Source organism: Orcinus orca, chromosome 11 (assembly GCF_937001465.1).
Source record: "Orcinus orca chromosome 11, mOrcOrc1.1, whole genome shotgun sequence".
NCBI lineage: Eukaryota > Metazoa > Chordata > Mammalia > Artiodactyla > Delphinidae > Orcinus > Orcinus orca.
This window is the reverse complement of record NC_064569.1, coordinates 12,779,374-12,801,041: the sequence shown is the minus strand read 5'-3', so window position 1 is coordinate 12,801,041 and position 21,668 is coordinate 12,779,374. Positions and strand designations below refer to the sequence as shown.

Below are 21,668 nucleotides of genomic sequence, written 5' to 3'. Positions count from 1 at the left end.
TTATCCTGGAGTTTCATGATAAAGAAGGGCTGCTGCTGGTGGACTTTACCACTGAACGGATACAGTTACTTTGGAATCTAGGAGCTGCATACAGTGGTTCTCAAAGTGGGGTTCCTGAATCAGAGCATTGACATCACCTGGGAATTTCTTGGAAATGAAAATTTTACTGAATTGGAAGCTCTGGGGTGGTGCCCAGAATTCTGTGTTATAAACTCTCCTGGTATTTCTTTTCTACGCTGAAGTTTGAGAACCACTTTGCTTGGCAGCACAACTAAACCACCCCAATCAAAGGAGAACTTACTTCTGAGGATGGAATAGCAAGATGTACCTTCTCAATTACACATTTCAGAGCATTAAAGGAGTTCTTCCCTAGAACTAGCTTAACTTCACATGTAGCATAAACTCATTTCTTCTCCATTCAGGGGATACAGGACTCTTGCTTACTAAGATCCCATAGGGAAGTTTCTTTTCCCGGGGACTGTTAGACATCAAGTACCCTTCAATCTTCTCCTCAGGCTAAATAACCTCAGTCCCCTTTACCTTTATTTAAGACTTTTTAAAAACTCATCATCCTTGTCAAACTAGAGTAAAACATAACCTCATTTGACTGTTCAGTTTAATTGAAACACATTTTCTATCACGGAGCCATAGAAATTAACGCCAAAAAACCTAGGTTTCTTATATTCTACCTATGTTTTACAGTATGAGATGTACTTCTTAAAATAAAAAATCAAATTTTAGGTCTGTCCTTTCTACATATTCTGATTCCTCCTCTTCACCCCGTTCCTCTTCCTAAAAAAAGTTTTAGTTCATCGTAAGGTCACTAAGTATTTCATATATATTGGATTAAACATTCTAATCCTCATTTGCCCCATTAAATAAGAACTGACCAGATGGACATTCCTCTCTCTCTCCTGAGCAGGGTTTAGTTAATTAAAAATGATTATTTTTACTATGTATTTTATATATCAGCCAGATGTTACCTGCGGTCATTTCTGGAAAGGATCATTTGGTGGTGGTTATAAAATATGTATTTTCCTTTGGGAAGCAAGACTCTTGAGCACGATCAGGAAAACAAATGAGAAATGGATTTCACCTCACACCTTTCTCCTAGTGCCAAAATGGGCATAACGTTTCATTTCCTTTGAAAGTAGGATCTATTCAAATTCTTTCTTCTTCTAACTCTGCATCCTGGTCCTATTTATGTTGTGTCAAAAAAGGATCAAGTTGATGGAAGAAAAATTCGTGTTGGTTTTGTCTGTACTAGAAGTGTAAGTTGACTTTTCCAAAGAAACTGATTTGGTTTAAGACATATGTGTGTGACATAGCCACTGTTCTGCTCAATTAGGACGGAGACTCCATTGTGTCACTGTGAGGCTGCCCTTCCAGATAGATATTATAACAGTTCCTGTTTTTGCACAGGTCTCCTTAGAAGCTATAGTTCATGCAAACTAATTTGCCTATATTTCCCATTAGAGCTGAAACAATCCAGAATGAGGCAAAGATACTGTAATTACAAAATTGTTTTGTGATTACACTAGTCATTTTCTCTCCATTGGTAGACCAACTAGAATTCAAATAAGTGCTCCCTCTTTTTTCTTAAAAGCAAAACAAACAAAAATAACCCGCAAAGGGACTTCCCTGGTGGCGCAGTGGTTAGGAATCCGCCTGCCAATGCAGGGGACACGGGTTCGAGCCCTGGTCTGGGAAGATCCCACATGCCGTGGAGCAACTAAGCCCGTGCGACACGACTACTGAGCCTGCACTCTGAAGCCCGTGAGCCACGGCTACTGAGCCCATGTGCTACAACTGCTGAAGCCCACGCACCTAGAGCCTGAGCTCCGCAACAAGAGAAGCCACCGCAACGAGAAGCACACGCACCGCAACGAAGAACAGCCCTCACTCGCTGCAACTAGAGAAAGCCCGCGCGCAGCAACAAAGACCCAACGCAGCCAAAAATAAATAAAATTAAAAAAATAATAACTCACAAAGTAACATTCAACTCTCTTTAAAAAAACAAAAAACAGTCAATTCTTGAGATCACCCAAAATTGTGAAAGTCTAACAGATTAAATTAACCACACTATCGGTTAGATTTAGATGGTTGGTCTTCTCCAAGACACCATTGAGAAGACGACTAGAGACAAAAGTTGAGTCTTGAAAGTCTGAAATTCACATGACAACAAACATAATATTTGGTATGGCACAGTGTATGAACAAGTAAGACACTTTTAATTCCAAAGCCCTGGCTCTGCCCTGTGAAATATGTCATGGCATGAGGTGGATCTAAGTTCTGGGCTCGGCTCTGACTTTCTGTGTGACCTTGCATAAGTGACAGCCCCACTTTGGGTTTCTTTTCTCATGAAAACGTAGAACTAGATATTCTCTAAAGTCTCTTTAGACCCCTAAACTATATGATTGGTTGTTTAAACACATCTTTAAGGCTTAAATATGCCTATTGAACAACTGCAGTAATTTCTGTGAGAAGGGCTGGGGGTTGCTTTCATTAACTTAGAAGCTTTAAACACAGCACAGGGTGACTCATCTCCTGATTGTATAAGGCATCTGGTCCCCGGGTCCTGAAGTATCCAAATCGGCTTGTAGTAAATCATGGTCACCTCAGAAATGACCTCTTCCTCTTATGTTTTCATGGCAACCAACATTTACTACTGTCTTCCTGTTAAAGTCATCTGTGTTACATTTGATTTCAAGAGCCAAGTAAGGGGCAGACATTCCTGATGAACTGTCTGATAGTCCTTGGAATAAACTGTCCTCCCAAATATATGATTACTTACCTTTAGATCAGGCCATGTTCATCAGCCTCTAATAGGTTTGAGGGGCTCACTGGTCTTAATTTCCTATGTGAATCTATAATTGTCCGCAGAGGTCAATTTCAGTGGACGCCTCATATAAATTAGAACTGAAGATAATGATGCCTGTTCACTTGATCAACTGAAATGACCAGCTGGGTTTAATGGGAGGAAAACAGAAACCCCTGTGAAATTGGAATAGATTCAAAGGTGATGGAATGTAATTACTTTTCTGAAAAGTTTCTTCTCCAAAGGTGACTGGCCATTGTGCTGGTTGGCACGTGGACCAGCATGTTATGAAGGTGGAAACGGCATTCAGAGCCTCTGACCACATCCAAAGGCCTGAGTCAAAAGTTCGCTTTCTGCTAGGGTGTGAGGGGAAAGCAGAATATCTTTTCTGCTCTTATTTTTAATCATTTCACTCACAGTTAGAGAGGTGCTCTGAGGCATGTGCCTAATTGACTACTGAGAGGCAAATTCTAATTTAGATTGCTGCAAAAGTGTTTTCTCTTTAGAGCCATGTACCATTTTCTTGAATGTGTTATCATTATCTTTAGGGTAAGAAAAATTGAACTGAGTGAATCTTGATATCATCTGCATCAACCCCTTTATTTTACAGATGAAGAAACTGAGGTCCAGAGATGTGAATAGACTGGACTAATGTCACAAAGCTAGAAAGAGGAAGAGGCTGGGCTAGAATTCAGCAGATGAGAAGATGACACCAAAACCAACTCCTCAGTCCAGTTTTCCATTTATGAGTAGCTGGAGACTTACTTGTTCAGGGAGGAAGAAAAAGATGCTCTCCGTGAAAATCACCATTTAAGAAAACTTAAGTTCTATAATGTGGGAGAGGTGCTAGCAAGACAAAAAGGTGGAGGTGGGCAGTTGAGAGAGACAGTAAAGGAACCGGTAGCCCACAAAGCAGATGACCATTCCCCACAGCTGACCGGGGGCTCTGTCTATGGGTCTTTGGGTGCCAGGGGACAGTTTTACGTACCTGGGGCGACTGCACAGACTCAGGAGCCAGACTGCCTGCCTCGGCTTGATTCTTGACTCTGCTAATTCTGAGCTCTGTGACCTTTGGCAAGTTGCTTAAGCTCTCTGTGCCTCAGTCCCTCATCTGTATAAAAGGATGATAACATCAGTACTGACTGTTGTGAGGATTAAAAACGTTACTGTACTAATCTTACTGTAACAGAGATTAAATAAGGGTGAAATAAATTGATATACATAAGGAGCTTAGCACATACTAAGTGCTGTTAGTGTCTGCTGTTTCTTCCCTATTCACTCTATCAGAGAAAGTTTCAGAATACAGACATAAGTTGTATTTATTAATAATGTACTGAGGTGCTTTATCTGAGATAAATACCCAAGGACTCTACTAGAAAGTCATTGATAAAACCTCTTTATATGTTTAATGGATTAACTTTTCAATATGTATTACTACAATTGAAAGGTTTTTTAAAAATAAACAACTACAGGAATTTTTTTAATTAAAAACTTCAAGGATATCCATAGTTTCACATAACAATGACAGAAATTTCATTAGCAAAACAATTAGTAGAAGGGCGTATCTGCTGCAAAAATTAAAGACGGATTTTCAGGGCAGGAAATTAGTGCCGAGTAAGTGAATCTTGAAGTCAGTGAGAAAACGAGAGCGGTTCAGGGGTGCTGCATTTTCTTTTGCTACAGCATGGTTCTTGGGCAAGTCAACCTCTTGCTTCCTTAGAATTTAATGTTGTCAAAGCTATCATTAACAATTTACTCAGAGTTCTTAAGAGAACACCTTCACAAAATTAACAATGGAGATCTTCTAGTAATGAAGACCATTTCAGACATGCCTGAAACGGGGACCATGTGTGTACACACCACGTGTGTACCTGGCTTTTCCCTTTCACTCTTTGAGTTAAATTCAATGGAAATTTTAAGGGGAAAAAAGTCAGTTACCTATTCCCTCATTTTTTTAATGAAATAGTTTTAGCAATCACGCAGAAAAATAGTAAAGGACTTTTCTGGAATTCGTCGCTGATTTAAGACATGGGAAGATCATGATAAGCTGCATATCTTCCAGTCACGTGATGGTAAATCTGTGGGGAAGGCAGAGTTTAATTAGTCATTAATTATTATATTACTATACATATCAATTAATAATTACAGTATTACATCATAATTTTAGTTAACATTTCATTATAAAGCCCCACCTTATGTACTCAGCAGAATCTCCATCCAACCTATTGAGATGGAGGTTTGCTTGGGAGAAGGCAGAGGCTGTGTACAACGAGGTCATCAGATGAGTTTCCATCTCCAGTTCTCTCAACCCAATAAGTGCCTTTTTATTTCTTTCTCAAAAATACTTGTCAGTTTGTTCCAAGGACAATGGGTTGCTCCTCACCTGCCTCTCGATGTCCGCGAGCAGAGTGCTGGCACCTATTCGAAAGAGTTCTGGCTTCAGCCACTCATCCCCTAGCTCCTCCTTTATGAGAGAGAGCCATGCAAGGGAGTCCTTCGCGCTGCGGATGCCTCCCGCCGGCTTAAAGCCTACCTAAAAGGGGAGGTGGGAAAGAGAGCAATGCTTAGCATTGTTACTGGGTTGCTTTAAAAACTGGTCCCGTGTTAATACGGGGTCTCCATCCTCTCTTTTCTAAAGCCTATTTCGCGTGTCCCCCCGCCTCCCCCCAGCCCCCTGCAAAAGACCTTAGAGCACTGACTCATGCCCATTTACACTACAAAACGACTTTTCCAAGATTAATGGGAAGAATGTCACTGCCTCTGAGACACTAATGAGAGTTAATGACCCTCATTAACATTTCACTTACTGGAAAGTCATAAACCTCAACCATCTAGACCATAGCTGTGAACCTGGGATAAACAAGAGAGGTGTCAATAAACAGGAAAACATATCACAAAAGCCCATGCATTCTCCGTTTCTACCAGGAGGCCAGAAGAAATGTGCACCTTCCAGCCCTCCATCCTGAGCTGCAAAAGAGACATATGTGGGTTTAAAACAAGAGGAGAGACTCAGTGAGGCCACACTAAACAAATTAGCAGCAACCAGCAAGGAGAGGTGACAGTTGCTTTAATCAACTTAACTGCAGGGACTCTTTTTCTAAGTTGTAAGTAGACCAAGTTACGTAGAGCAGCCAAACAGTTAAGAAAGCACAGGTGAAAAAGACGGTGTAGGGGACCTTTACACTTCAGTAGTCTCTGAAGGTGACCACAAAACGGCACAATTCGGCCAATATCTGATGTTTGCAAATGATGTCCCTGGGTCCATTCGAAAATGATAAACGTGTCCTATATACAGTAAAACCTGCTTATTTGGATATGCTTGTCTCAAGAACTTGACTGTCCGGTACAGTAAACACCCAAAGCCCAAGAACTAAAGCTCATGCCTTCGACCACTCAGAGTTTGGCTGCTCTGACAGGTGGCACCAGCAGGGGGCGACTGCTAACAGAATGCCAGAGAAGGGACACGATAAATGAATGGTCCCATTATCAACCTGTAAAAAATGATTAAACAGAAGCCTTGATTAAATAGAGTCGGGAGACCAGAAGCGGGGGTTCTAACTCACGGATAACAGAGCCTGACAGGAAGAAGAAAGACTCCTTTTCTGCAAAGGACTCAGCCAATGAAAAGACCCGGACTCCTTGCTTCGTATACGCTGTCTTCCTTTTCCTCTCTATAAAGCACACTTCTTTCCTTGCCCTGCAGGGACTTGCACGTGGCTCGCCATGGTGGCTGATCTCAAATAAGCCCAGCTTTGGCGGAGAAATAGCTAGCGGTCTACTTGCTTTAGGTCAGCAAACCCAACCCAGAAACTCCTAATAAGCTGGACTCCACCACGTCCCTCATCACATCCAGTGACCCACCAAGTCAAGTCCCACCGATCCCACCCTCTGAACTCGTCTATCTCCACACGTACTTTCCTCTCTACTCTCCCTTCCACTGTTTTAGTTTAGACTCTCGTCAGCCCTCACTGGAACATCGGGAGAAGCCTCCTAACCGGTTTCCCTGCCTCGGACACACGTCACACAGCTAAGCAACAGCCGTACAGAGACTCGAACCATATCTGCCTATCGCTGTGGAGCCCAAGTGACCCTGTAAGAGTGAGGGGAGGGACTTCCCTGGTGGTGCAATGGTTAAGAAGCCGCCTGCCAATGCAGGGGACATGGGTTTGATCCCTGATCCGGGAAGATCCCACGTGCTGCAGAGCAACTAAGCCCGTGTGCCACAACTACTGAGCCTGCGCTCTAGAGCCCGCAAGCCACAACTACTGAAGCCTGCGTGCCTGGAGCCTGTGCTCTGCAACAAGAGAAACCACCGCCATGAGAATCCCATGCACCGCAGCGAAGAGTAGCCCCCGCTTGCCGCAACCAGAGAAAGCCTGCATGCAGCAACGAGGACCCAACGCAGCCAAAAATTAAATAAATAATAAAATAAAATAAAATGATATTTCTTCAAAAGAACAATTAAAAAAAAAGTGAGGGGAGGTGTGGGGAGTATGGGGAGATAGGTAGAGTCAGGTTATTTATTGAGATGAGGCAAAAAAAAAAAGAATAAATTTTAGCTCATATTAGCATACACGTTAATCACAGGAGCATTTTCTGTCAATTAGGCAGTGCTGCATATAGATTTTTCTATACAATTCAGTTGTGTCAGCAAATCTATTTGGCAATGTTTCGAAAGACAGTTTCTAGTGTTAAGTTTATCCTTTTTTTTTTTAAGGGAGAGAATATGGAAAACATAAATCTGCAGTGAAATCAGCTCTGAAATATCAAGCCTCTGCTTCTCAGGAGTGACACTAATCATGGTCTGGAAGGCGGCCTGTCACATTTTAAAACACCCCTTAAATCAATGATGTGGAAGCTTCACAGTCTAAGGGCTGCCCGGGCAGCTTGTCAACCATCCAAAAAAATGCCCCGGATTTGCAGATACACACACAGGTCCTATGTGAAATCAAATGTGATCAAGATGAATATGAATTGACTTGTACCTGTTTCTCAATAAAACCAGGATGAACTTTATTTATTAGCCGAGGAAAGGAGGGATACAATTAAAAAGAAAGTAATGAAAGACAGCAAAATGTTCCTCCCTCACTACCCTGATCTAGAACACTGAACACTTAAAACTTTTATTGCAATTCTTGTGTAAGGGCTCTTTTGAGAAGGGGCATGTTCACTTTTGTATCCCTAGCACTTAACATAGGTTAACATAGCACACAGGTAACGACTCAATGAATGTTTACTGAAAACAAAACAGGACTTGGGCCCCCACTGGAGAATCTTAGCCCCAACTATGGAGCTTATGAAACGTAGAGATGCCTGAAGACTGATCCAGGACTGCCGCGGTGAGGACCCAGGCATCTGGAAGTATAAAAAGCTTCCCATCTATTGGGATGTTCTTTAGCTGAGAGTAAGAACCACTGATCTAGTGAGTGGTGGTGGTCTCATTTGGGGGGCCCAAAGCTGGAGTTCTCATTCTTACAGCTTTTCTTATAATTTATTTATTTATTTTTTTAATTTGGACCATTGCAGAAAGGCTACCAAGTAGAGGTTACTCAAGTTGGGTTAACTTTCACATGTAGGTCACCGTGTAGGTATTTATCCTACTTGTACTCTTCTAAGTATGAAGGTATTCTGAAGGAGCAAATGCTGCAAGGAGTTCCTTTCCTCTCAAACCCAGGTACCTTCTTAAAAAGGTCTCCGATTCCAAAATAAACTGAAATACAGTCACATATAAAGTCATCACAACCAGCTGGCAAAGGATTAAAGTTCTTTTTTTGGGTTTCTATTCAGCAGAAATCAAGAGATTGGTTTTAAAAGATGCCTTTCAGGAAGGGAAAGTCTCATTTAAAAATAAAAATTACCTTTCTCGCCAATGATGTTAAAAAAAAATCCTTTGAGATAATTTGCAGCTAAACAAGCAACTTGAAGTGAAAAGGAAAATCCAAACTCATTTTTAAAAAAAAAAACACCTCATACGCATTTTTCCTTTTAAATTCATGTTTCAAAAATATGTATTATTTTTCGAAAAGCGAGCATATACCCTCCTCAGCTTAACAGTCTTCCAAAGAACACCTCCAGCTGCCATAAAACGCAAAAGTGGATATTTAATTCAAGAGCTATATAACGTCTAGCTACCTTTTCCCTGCTGTTTCACAGCATTTCATTATTTTGTTTAATAAGTTCATCTCCTCGAGAATTTTCTCTTCACCTCATATTATTAAAAGTAATAAGTTTTTCTGGACCGGGGGTTTCCTAACAGAAAAACCAATTTATGTGTGTCCTTCAATAATGACAGGAAAAGATTATTTCCCATTATATTGCATACTTTTCATATCACCACCACAGCTTATCATTCAATAAATGTTACTCTGCAATTCTTTCCATTCCTCAAGAAGTTTAATTTCTGCATTAACCTGTTTTCTCTGGCCAACGCCTTACCAGAAAGTTTCTGTGTTGCAGCAGAATTAGTTCGTTAAGGAACCCATTCAGGAATCTCTCATCAGTGATAAAATTGTCTTCGGTTAATAAAAGGACACAAGGTGAGTTTACACCTTGATCACACATCCTAACGCCCACACTCATACTCACTTTCTGTGAATCGCACAGTTTCCCCCCGAATGTATTCTTTGGTAGTGAAAGGTAAATTAAACGTTTATCTTAATACAGGCGACGCACTCACACCATCTGCCTATAATGCCTATAAAGACAGTTATCATGGCTGTGACGAGTATTGTAAATAACATTATCTTTACTCCAAAGAAAGATTTGCTGGCAATAATATACCTTGTTTCCAGTTTTCCAGAAGAAATCCCTAATGGCCCGTAGCATGACTATAGCTACTGGGAAGGTGGCATTTACTGTTTCTTTTCCAGTAGAGGTCTTAATAAAATCTGATCCTAAAACAAAAGGAAGAAAAATCTCCATGTTAATTAAAAAACTTATTTTTTATACTTTTGAGTCGGTGGAAGAAACGAGTTGTGTAAATTCTTTTTCCTGAGAAACACGACTTTATTTTTCATCAATTATTTGAAAAACTAAAACCAAATCTCTCTTTAAAATCATTCTGTCCACATTTTTTTCCCTCTGACCATACGATGGATTAAATTAGGCACCAAATGGATTCTCACTGATCCCTGGAGCTCTTGTCTCTATATTTCCATATCAGCAATTAAAACCAAGTTGGTTTATTTAACGCAAAACTGAGAGGAATAGAAACAATTTCATGCCCTGTGCTTAGCATCATATATCATAACATTTTATGACACAACCAGAGGGCCTACTCATATTCTTACGTGTGATAGAAAGTACACAGTACAGCTGTGACAACACAAGGAGAACCATCATTAGCTGATTCCTACTGCATTGTTCGTTAACGAAAGCTCTGTCTTCCAACCAGATTGTGATTTTCATGAAAGACACCATGCATTTTCAACTTGCAAATATTTTAAACACTTCCTGTCTCTTAAATGTATCTTAAACCTATTGATGTAGGTTTCTGCAGAACAGAAACCCAAAACAAAATAGCACAAGGAGACAAAGAGAGGATAATAATAGTTAAGAGTCACTGAGTGCCGTGCACTATGCACTATTCTAGGTGCTTTGTAAGTACTGACTCAATCGATCCTCACAATAACTGTGTAAGTACTAATATGATCCCCATTTTTAAAGAGGAAATTAAGGCACAGAAGTGCAAAGTAACTTGCTTGAGGTCACACAGTAAGGGCAGGGGGTAGGTAGAATTCTAACCAAAGCAATATAGCTTAACCCATGTGCTACAGAGTCTCTAAGAAACTTACTGAGGGTCACACAGTCAGACAGCCAAACACAGACTCCACCCTTCAGGTGGTGAACCATCCTCACAATGCTCCGTGCAGACCACAGATCAGCAGCACAGGCACTACCAGGGAACGTGTTTAAAACGTAGACTCTCAGACTTCCCTGGTGGCGCAGTGGTTAAGAATCCACCTGCCAATGCAGGGGACACAGGTTCAATCCCTGGTCCAGGAAGATCCCACATGCCGCGGAGCAAATAAGCCCGTGCGCCACAACTACTGAGCCCACGTGCCACAACTACTGAAGCCTGCGTGCCTAGAGCCCATGCTCGGCAACGAGAAGGCACCGCTATGAGAAGCCCGTGCACTGCATTGACAAGTAGCCCTCGCTCGCTGCAACTAGAGAAAGCCCGCGCACAGCAACGAAGACCCATCGCAGCCAAAAATTAACAAGTAAATTAAATAAAATAAATTTTTTTTTAAAGTTTGTTTAAAAAATAAACAAATAAAACGTAGACTCTCAGGCCCTACACCAGATCAACTGAATCATAATCTGAACAGAAACAAGGTTCCTAGGTGATTCCTGGGCCAGTGCATGGCCCTCGCGCACAAAATCTGTGGAACCCTATGTAAGACTAATCTCTGAGATTCTCCCAGGTCTGTCAAAGAAATGGTCAAAAGAAGTGGAGACAAGAAGTGGCCAAAACTTTCCCCTCTAGTTTCAACTGCAAAAGACACGCCCAGGACTACCCTGTGGATAGAAAGGTTCAAATCAGCACACCTTCAGCAAGCACACTGTGTGAAAGGCACAGTGGGAAATATAAACATATCATTCAAGCCCTTTCCCTCAAAAGCATACACGCTATGAGCAGGTATGGAGGAAACATAAATCCTGGGTAATCACTTGGTGAGCCAGAGGTCAGGAGATCTGGTTTCCAGCTCTGCCAGATACTGTATTTACCTTGCAAATTCCATCGCCTAACCTTTCTCATTTATAAAACATGTCTGGAAATTCTTACTTGCTTCATAGTGTTACACAAAGAATCGAAAGAGACAATCTCTGTGAAAAGACTGTGAAAACTGTCAAGTGTTATACAAACAGAAATGGAGCAAAGACCTAGGTAGGGTTGCAATCTGTGTAAGAACCACAGGAATTCTGATCTATCCAAGCAGGTCACTTTCCTTTGGGCCTGTAGACCCGTTTGGGGAAATGGAGATGTGCCTGTCATGCCTGCATTCATTCAAGAAGTACTCACTGAGCACTTACTATGTGCTGGATGCCGTTCTACATGCTGGGAACAGATCATGACACAAAACCAAGTTCTTGCCCTTGTGACTAGATTCTCTAGAAGAAAAAGACAATAAACACAGAACTATGTAACGAAGGCCAGGTGAAGTGTGGTGAAGAAAAATAATGCAACATAACGAGAAAGAGAGTGACGGATTTGGGGAGAGGTAGCTGTATTTAAATCGTCACCATAAAGGCATCTCTGATGAGTAAAATTCAGAGACTGATGAAGGGACTCTGTGAAAAGAGCACCACAAGCAGGGAAACAGCAAATGCAAAGGCCCTGAGGTAGGCATGTGCTAAGGTGATGAATGAGTGAATAAATGGGACTCCACGACCAATGCCTGGCACCTACAACATCAGAAATAACAAGCAAAGAGAAGAAATGAAAGTCCGCAAACAGATGTAAGAGGTGAGAGGAACATTACTAAAAAATTCACACTGCAACCATGATGTGTTTTCCTAACAGGTGACACTGTCTTCTGATTCACTAGAAGGCTTTTGGGTACAACACTGGATCTATCTGAATTCTTCTAAGCATCTCAGAAGAGAAGATTATTAAGACAGAAGACCAAGGCCATATTTAGAGGTCTAAAAAAAAGGTACAGTCACTTAAAAATCACACCATCTAAAGTTAACCAAAAGAGCCAAACTCCCTTACGGAGGAGACTGTCTTCCTAATACACCTAGAAGAAAACACCTACTGTGGTAGCAATAGCAGCCCAGGAGCTGTAATGGTGGCCTACACATTGTTTGTGCCCCTTTCTTGACTATATTGTTTGAAGACAGGTGCTATACCTTTCTTGTGCACTTCTGTATCCCCAGAGCGTGACACACGTGAGAAGCTTAATAAATTTTGGATGGGTGGATGGGTGGATGGGTGGGTAGCCACAGTTACCAAGAAAAAGCAAATTATAATATTTTCCATGTTTAACTGACTAATGGGGAAAAGGAAGAAAGTTTGGGGTTTCATTCCAGTCCCAGTAACAAAATTGGGCAGGTGGCTTAGAAGAAAATATCATTTTATTTATTTATTTTAAGTTCAGAACAGATTTAGGTCTACAGCAACATTACGAGGACATTACAGAGAGTTCCCATATACCCCACACTCAGTTTCCCCTATTATTAGCAACTTGTATCAGTATGGTACATTTGTTATAATTAATGAACCAATATTGATGTATTATTAAAACCAAAATAATACTTTATTTAGATAAATAATACTTTATTTAGATTTCCTTAGTTTTACTCAGAATCCAATTTCATCCAGGATACTATAATACATTTGTCATGTCCCCATAGGTTCCTCCCGGCTGTGACAGCTTCTTAGACTTTCCTTATTTTGATGACCTTGACAATTTTAAGGAGTACTTGTCAGGTATTTCATAAAATTTCTGTCAACTGGCATTGTCTGACATTTTTCTCATGATTACACTGGGGTTACATGTTTTTTGGGGAAGAAAACCACAGAGGTAATGTGCTATTTTCATCACATCACATCAAGGGTACATATTAACAATATCACTTCCCACTGTTGAAGTTGACCTTGAACACTGGGGGAGGTGGTACTTGCTAGGTTTCTCCAGTGAAAAGTCACTCCTTTCCTCCTATTTTCCATACTGTACTCTTTGGAAAGAAGTCCTTAGTGTGTATCCCACACTTTAGGAATGGGAGCTGCAAGCCACTTCCTTCAGGGAGGAGCAGCGACATACATTCTTTGGATGTTTTTGCATGAGAGACTTGTCTCTTCTCCATTTATTCATTTATTTATAATCATTTATTTATATGAATATAGACTCAAAGATATTTATTCTTTACTTGGGTTTATAATCCAATATTACTTAATTTATTTTGTTGCTCAAATGGCTCTAGGTTTGGCCATTGGGAGTTCTTTCAGTTGCTTCCTGTCTTCCTTTGACACACCACCATAATGTGGATTTTTTGTTTTTTTAAGCACTTACTTTCTGGTACTACCAGATGCTCCAGGCTCGTCTTATATGTTTTCCACCCCAGTCCAAGAATAAGCCATTTCTCCAAAGAGCCCTGGTTCCTTTTATTGGAAAATAGTGTTCGAAACTAAGGTCTTGGTGGTAGGTGCTCATTGGTATTGCTAGGGGTCTTGCTTTTAGGCCTTCTCAGCTGACTGAGCAAGGAAAAATGTGTGTGTGTATTCTAACCCATTGATATATACATATATATTTACAATTCCTTATTTAACTATCTACGTCTATATTAAACTAAAGACGAGTTATACTGATGTCTCCAACTCTGACCCATTACAAGGATTGTTCTCGCCCTCTCCCTTTGCTTATCTGTAAACTCCCACCCCAACGGTGAGAACCTGGCACCCACCAGCCATGATCCATTTATTTAATGCACATCCAGTATGCACGTATCGTGTTCTCTGAATTGTTAACCACACCATTAAGGAAAACCACTGCATCAACGACTGTCCAGTGCTAACGTGCAGTTTCACTGGCCTCTAAGCTTTATAGACTAAATTCATTTATAAAGATACGTAGCTCAGCACCTTTGCTCCCACCTCCTTCAGTGAGGCTGTTCGTACATGTGTAATGCAGTTTGATTCTTTGGCCACAGTGCGCATTCCATCCTGGAATCCCCGACCCCCTAAATGGCTGTGCTCATTTGCATAATTAAGGTTCACTCGTAGTGAATCTTCTAGTGGTTCTGAAAAATGTATAGTGTTATATATCCATCTTTACAGTACCATACAGAATACTTCCACCACTCTAAAAAATCCCCTATGCTTCACATTTTCATTTCCCCCTTACTCCAGCAATCACTGAACTTTTTACTAACTCAACGGCTTTGCCTTTTCCAGAATGTTATATAACTGGAATCACGCAGCCTTTCAGACTGGCTTCTTTCACTTAGCAACATGCACTTAACATTCACTTCTGTCTTTTCCTGGCTCATTTCTTTTTATTGATAAATAGTATTCCATTGCATAACTGTTCCACCATTTGTTAATCTATTCACCTACTAAAGGCTATCTTGGTTGCTTCAGTTTTGGGCAAATATGAATAAAGTTGCTATAAACATTCATATGCAGGTTTTCGTGTGGGCATAAATTTTCAAATCAGTTGGGTAAATAACTAGGGGGGAAATTGCTAGATTTTACAGTAAGACCATATTTGGCTTTGAAGAAAGCTACCAGATTATCTTTCAATGTAGCTACACCATTTTGCATTCCCAACAGTAACGAATCAGAGTTCCTGTTGCTCCACATCTTCAGTAGCAATTGGTGGTGTCAATTTTTGAACTTTAGGCAATCTAACGGGTATGCGTACAGGTCAAGTACAGATTATATTTTGTTAGATTAGATTATACCAACTATGTCAATTATGAATTACTATTGTAAATGGCAGTTTTCTTAAATTTCAAATTGTTTGCCCATTACAGTAAATAGGAAAGAAACAGACTTTTGTATATTAATCTTGTATCACGAAACCTTGGTAAACTCACTTAGTAAATTCAGGAGTTGGTTGTTTTGGAGAGATTTTCTCCATAGACAGGGAGGTCATCTACAGAGAAAAACAGTTTTATATCTTTCTTTCTGTATTAATATCTTGTGGCTGTTGTAACAAATTATAACAAACTTGGTAGCTTAGAGAAAAAGAAATTTATTCTCTCACCGTTCTGGAGGCCAGAAGTCCAAAATCAAGGTGTGAGTGTGGCTGCCCTCCCTGTGGAGGCTCTCAGGAGAACATTTTCCTTGTCTCTGAAACTTCATCACTCTAATCTCTGTCTCCACCTGCACATTGCCTTCCCTTCTGTGTGTGAGCTTAATATTCCTTTGCCTCTCTCTTATAAGGACGTATGTGATGGCATTTTGAGTCTACTCGGATAAGCTGGAAATAATAACTTCATTTCAAAATCCTTAAACACATCTGCAAAGGCTCTTTTTTTTCCCCCAAAAAAAGGTAATATTCACAGGTTCTGGGGATTAGGATGTAAACCTATCTTTGGGAGCCATTATCAGTCTACCACACTTCCCAATCTTTATACATTGTATTTCCTTTGCTTGTCTTATTGCACCAGCTAGGACTTCCAGTAAAATGTTGAGTAGGAGTGGTGAGAAAGAACATCCTTCCCTGTTCTTAGAGGGGTCTTAGGGGAAAAGCATCCAGTTTCCCAGCATATTAGCTAAAGTCTGTTTGTAGGTATGTTTTATCAAGCTGAGGCGGTTCCCTCTATTCCTAGTTTGCTGAGAGATTTTACTATGAATAGGTGTTGGAATCTGTCAAATGCCAGAATTGTACCAATTGATATTGGCATACATTTTTTTCTTTTTTAGCTTGATATGGTGGATTACATTACATTGAACCAGGCTTGCATATCTGGAGTAAATCCCAGTTGGCTGTGGTATATTATTCTTTTTATACATTGGGCTCATTTTGCTACTATGTTATTGAGGATTTTCACATCTATGTTCATGAGTAACAATTATCTATAGTTTTTCTTTCTTGTAATGTCTTTATCTAGTTTTAGTACTAGGGTAATGATAGTCTCACAGAGTGAGTGCTCTCTCTTCTATTTTCTGGAAGAGACTGTGGAGAATTGGTATTATTTTCTTCCTTAAATGTTTGGTAGAATTCATCAGTTAAACCATCTAGAGCTAGTACTTTCCTTTTTGGAAGGTTTTAATTATTTTTCTTTAATAATTTATTAAAGTATTAAATGTCATTATATTATTAAATAAATAAGCAAATTTATTATAACACTCTATGATTAAAACATTTTATAAAATAAATAAAATTAAAATAACATCATTAATAGACATAGGCCTATTCAGACTATTTCTCTCTGTGGGAGTTTTGGTTGTTCCTATCTTTCAGGAAATTGATCCCTGTAACCTACATTATCAAACTGTGGGCAAAGAGTTGTTCATAGTATTCCTTTATTATTCTTTTAATGATCATAGGAACAGTTATGATCTCTCGTTTCTGATATTAGTATTCTCTCTTTGATTCTTGGTTATTCTGACTAGAAGTTTATCAATTTGATTGATCTTTTCAAAGAACCAGCTTTTAGGATTTTAAAATTTTCTCTATTGTTTTTTTTTCAATTTCATTTAATTCCTGCTCTAATTTTGATTTCTGTTGTTCTGCTTGCCTGAGACATAAATTATGGTTCTTTCTCTATGTCTTAAGGTAGAAGCTGAGATTATTGATTTTTGATCATTCTTCTTTTCTAATATATGCATGTTATAAATTTCCTTCTAAGCTCTGCTTTTGCACCATTTCACAAATTTTGATGAGTTGTATTTTAATTTTCATTTAATTCAAAAGAAATTTTTAAAATTTTTCTTGAGAATGTCTTGAACTATGTATTATTTAGAAGTATGTTGTTTAATTTCCAACTATTTGGGAGAGCTATCTTTCAGAAAAAGAGCTGAAAGATCAGTATCAATAACAGAAAGAGCTATCTTTCTGTTATTGATTCCTAGTTTAGTTCCATTTCAGTCCAAGAACATACTTTGTATGGTGTCTATTCTTTTAAACATTGAAGTGTGTTTTAAGAGCCAGGATGTGTCCTTTCTTGGTGAATGTTCCATTAGAACTTGAAAATATGTATTCTGCTGCTGTTGGACGGAGTTCTCTATAAACATCAATTTGATTATGTTGATTAATAAGGCTACTCAGGTCAACTACATCCTAGCTGATACTTCTGCTTTCTTGAGCTATCAACTACTGAAAGAGGGGTCTTGAAGTCCAGCTATAACAGCAGATTTGTCTATTTCTCTTTTCAGTTCTACCAGATTTTGCCTCATATTTTGATGCTCTGTTGTTAGGTGCATACATGTTTAGGATTGTTTAGGATGTCTTCTTGGAGAAATGAGCCCTTTATTATTATGCAATGTCCTTCTTTGTCCAACCCCTGAAAATGTTCCTTTTTCTGAAGTCTGCTTTGTCTGAAATTAATACCCCTACTTCTGCTTTACTCTGATGTTAGCATGGTATATCTTTCTCCATCTCTTTACTCTGAACCTTCAAAGTCTTTATATTTAAAGTGGCTTTCTTACAGATGACATATAATAGGGTCTTACTTTTTATAATTAATTATACCTTTTTCTATTTGTTGTATTTTTTATTAATTGTTACACCTTTTTCTACCTTCTCTGGTTTTAACTGAGCATTTTATATGATTCCATTTTATCTCCTCTCAGCATATCAATTATACTTCTTTTGTATACTTTTTTAGAGCTTTCAATATATATTTTTAACTAATCTACCTTCAAATAACACTATATTGCTCCACAAGTACTACAGTTACCTTTCAACCAAGTATTCCTAATTTCTCCCTCCTATCCCCTATAACACTGCTATAATTCATCTTCACTTATCCATATGTATAATCTTTAAACAGTTATCTTTTAGATCAACTGAGAAAGAAACATAATTTCTTTTTGTTCTTCACTTATCCTTTCTCTGACAGCCTTCCTTTTTAATGTAAATCAGAGTTTCTGACCTATATAATTCTCCTCCTTCCAGAAGAACATTTTAACATTTCTTATAGGGCAGATCTGCTGGCAATGATTTCCCTCAGTTTTTAATATGTCTAAGCCCTTCACTTTTGAAGGGTAATTTCCTGAATATAGATTTTTAGGTTGGTGGGGTTTTTTCCTTTGATACTTTAACTATTTCACTCTACTTGCTTCTTGCCGACACGGTTTCCAATGAGAAGTCCACTGGAATTGTTTCCTTTTCCTTTTCTCTGGCTGTTTTCTGAAATTTTCTATTTGTCTTTGGTTTTCTTCAGTTTGAATATTATATATCTAGATGTAGTGCTTTTTGTTTCTGTTTGTCTGTTTGTTTTTGATATTTTTTCTGCTAAGTGTTTGAGCTTCCTGGATCTGCAGCTTGATACCTGTCATTAATTTTGGAAAATTCTTGGCTATTATTACTTCAAATATGCTGTCTACTCACTTTTCTCTTTCTTCAAGTATTTCGGGTACATGTGCCACACATTTTGAAATTGTTCCACTGTTTTTGAATGTTCTGGTTTTTTTTCATCCATTCTTCTCTTCACATTTCAATTTAGGAGATTTCTTTTGACCTATCTTCATAGTCACTGATTCTTTCCACAGCCCTACTGATAAGGCATTCTTCACTTCTGTTTCAGTGTTTTTGATTTCTAGCATTTCCTTTTGAGTTTTTCTTAGGGTTTCCATCTCTCTGTTTATATTACGTATCATTCCTTCATGTTGTCTACTTTTCCCATTCAAATCATTAACATATTAGTCATAGTTACTTTAAATTTCTCTTTCTGATAATTCTAACATATCTGTCATATCTGACTGGTTCTGTTGTTTGTTTGTCTCTATAGATTCTGTTTTTTCTTGCCTTTTAGGATCTCTTGTAATTTTCCCTTTTTAAAATGTTTTTTTTTAATTTTATTGATTTATTTACTTATTTATTTTTGGCTGCACTGGGTCTTCATTGCTGCATGCAGGCTTTCTCTAGTTGCGGTGAGCAGGGGCTACTCTTTGTTTCAGTGTGCTGGCTTCTCATTGTGGTGGCTTCTCTTGTTGCGGAGCACGGCTCTAGGCACGCGGGCTTCAGTGGTTGTGGCATGTGGGCTCAGCAGTTGTGGCTCGTGGGCTCTAGAATGCAGGCTCAGTAGTTGTGGTGCACGGGCTTAGTTGCTCCACAGCATGTGGGACCTTCCTGGACCAGGGCTCGAACCAGTGTCCCCATGCAGATGGATTCTTAACCACTGTGCCGCTGGGGAAGTCCCGCTCTTGTAATTTTCTGTTGAATGCCAGTCATGACATCAGGTAATAGGAATTGAGATAGATAGGACTTCAGTGTGAGATTTTATGTTAATCTGGCTAAGAGTTGGGCTGTGTTTAATGTCTGTTGTAGCCACAGGTATTGGAGACTTCAAGTCCTATAACATCCTGGTTTTTGTCTCTCATGTTGACTTTAGGCTTCCTCAGTCTTTCTACTTAGAGACAGTCTATGTCTTTTAGCTCTGTCAGCCATAATCCACTGGATTACTGGAGCCCTATTGCTGTGATGATAGTATATGGGAGAGAGAAAGTATTTTATAGTCTTATTAAATTTTAGTCTTTAAGTGGGCCTTTGTCCTTGGGCTGTAACCCTCGTAAGTATGTCTTGGCTTTTCTCCCCTACTCTGGTGAGGTAGGAAGACTAGAGGGAAATGCCCTCCCAGGTAGGATAATGTTCTAATAAAGTCTTTTGCCCTGGAAAGCGGACCTTTGACAGGGAGAATGCTCTGGGCATATTTCATAATGATTATCTTCCCCTTCCCCTGCCACGGCCAAGAGAGGATCTTCCTTGGCTCTTCACTGCGAGAACCTGGGGTTCCTGGAGGGAAAAGCCACAAAAGTGTGGGGGCCACATGCAGCCTCCAGCACTTTGTCAAAATTACCGTGTAAGTGTTCCTACCAGTTTATGGCTCTAGCAGGTAAGCAGATCTCAGCTGTGACCCTCAGGATCTTCCTGTCTCTACAGATTTCAAGGTGGCAGTTTGCCCTGTGACTTAAGCTCCTTAATGGGTCTGAGAAAAGTCACTGATTTTCAGTTTACTTGGCTTTTTCTTGCTCCAAGGACAGTTATGACAGTTTCCAAGCTCTTCACATGTCAAAGCTGATACCAGAAGTCCTTAAATTTTAATGCAAGAAGTCCTTAAATCCATATGGAAATCACATATGGATCAAGATACAGATTATATACAGTATTTACAGTGTTTTGGACAGACGCCAAGTAAGTATTATAGTCAACAAGAAATGGAAAGGTTCAGATTCACTTTAGCAAAAACAAGGGAAGGTTTCATAGAACGGGGAATTTGGGAGAGACCTTGAAGGAGAGATAAAATGTGAAGATGAGAGGGCAGATGGAAGAAAACCACCATTAGAAGAAACACCAAAAGCATAGAAAGTGCAAGACACATCCCAACAATAATAAGTGGATGCATCTAAGGAACCTCTGTGAGGGACAGGGAGCAGAGAGACAGGGAGTGGTGATATTTGGGGTGTGTGTGTCAATGCGTGTTTTAAAAACTGACTGTAAAAATCCGTTGATCACCTGAGATCAGTGTTTAAGATACTAAATTGGGTGTCTGTGCTGGAGAGGTTGAGGAAGGACAATTGAGAATCAGAGACCACATAAGAGATTCAAATAGCAGGGAGGTAGGCACCCCTGGCTATCTCTTTAAATCCAGGAATAAGGCCGAGCTTTAATTACACAAAATACTTTAGAAAGTACACTCGTATTTTACAACTGTCAAAAGAACAATGGATTTTCCAGTGGGACTAGATAGGCACACACTTTGTTTTACTTATTTTAATATTGCTTCCCTTGCCCCCTCTGCTAAAACAAAATTACCTTAGAGAAATAAATGCTAGATTTCGAATTACCAACACCACAGAGCACCACAGGTTCTCCTCAGAGCTCATGTAAATCCAACATTAAACCAAGCTCACCTCTGCTCAGCTTGGGGAAAAAAACCTTATGAGAATATGAGAAAATATCTCACAATTAAAATAGCTGTCCATATAAATGTTCTTTCATCAGTGCCCATAATTTCAATGAAATAACTAAACTAGGAGATGAAAGGCCTGAAAAGTCAAAAGTAACACATTAAATAGACTAGTATTCAACTGTGATTGGTTGAAATTAAAATTAATAATAAATTTATAGTATGATATTATATTGTATTTTTTTATTTTCCAAATTTGAAATCTCTAGCACAAGATTTTTTTCGTGGTCTACAGCAACTCAAAGCTTTTCTAAGGCCTATAATT

General features: G+C 39.3%; 1 protein-coding gene across 2 annotated transcripts in view; it reads right to left on the bottom strand.

The window, feature by feature from the left end:
• Nucleotides 1–21,668, bottom strand: part of DERA (deoxyribose-phosphate aldolase) — a 363,055-nt gene that overhangs the window by 243,036 nt on the left and 98,351 nt on the right. The window contains exons 7-10 of one of the 2 annotated variants that reach the window (XR_007470387.1): nt 9,599–9,711; nt 5,202–5,351; nt 4,757–4,896; nt 3,807–3,929 (exon numbers count right to left, since the gene is read on the bottom strand). Coding sequence is in view for 1 of the 2 variants with exons in the window: in XM_012537210.3 (XP_012392664.1) it covers nt 4,840–4,896; nt 5,202–5,351; nt 9,599–9,711 (320 nt within the window). In the remaining variant the exon portion in view is untranslated. Of the gene's footprint in view, nt 1–3,806; nt 3,930–4,198; nt 4,897–5,201; nt 5,352–9,598; nt 9,712–21,668 lie in introns of those variants that run through there. The other variant, XM_012537210.3, reaches the window with a different exon arrangement.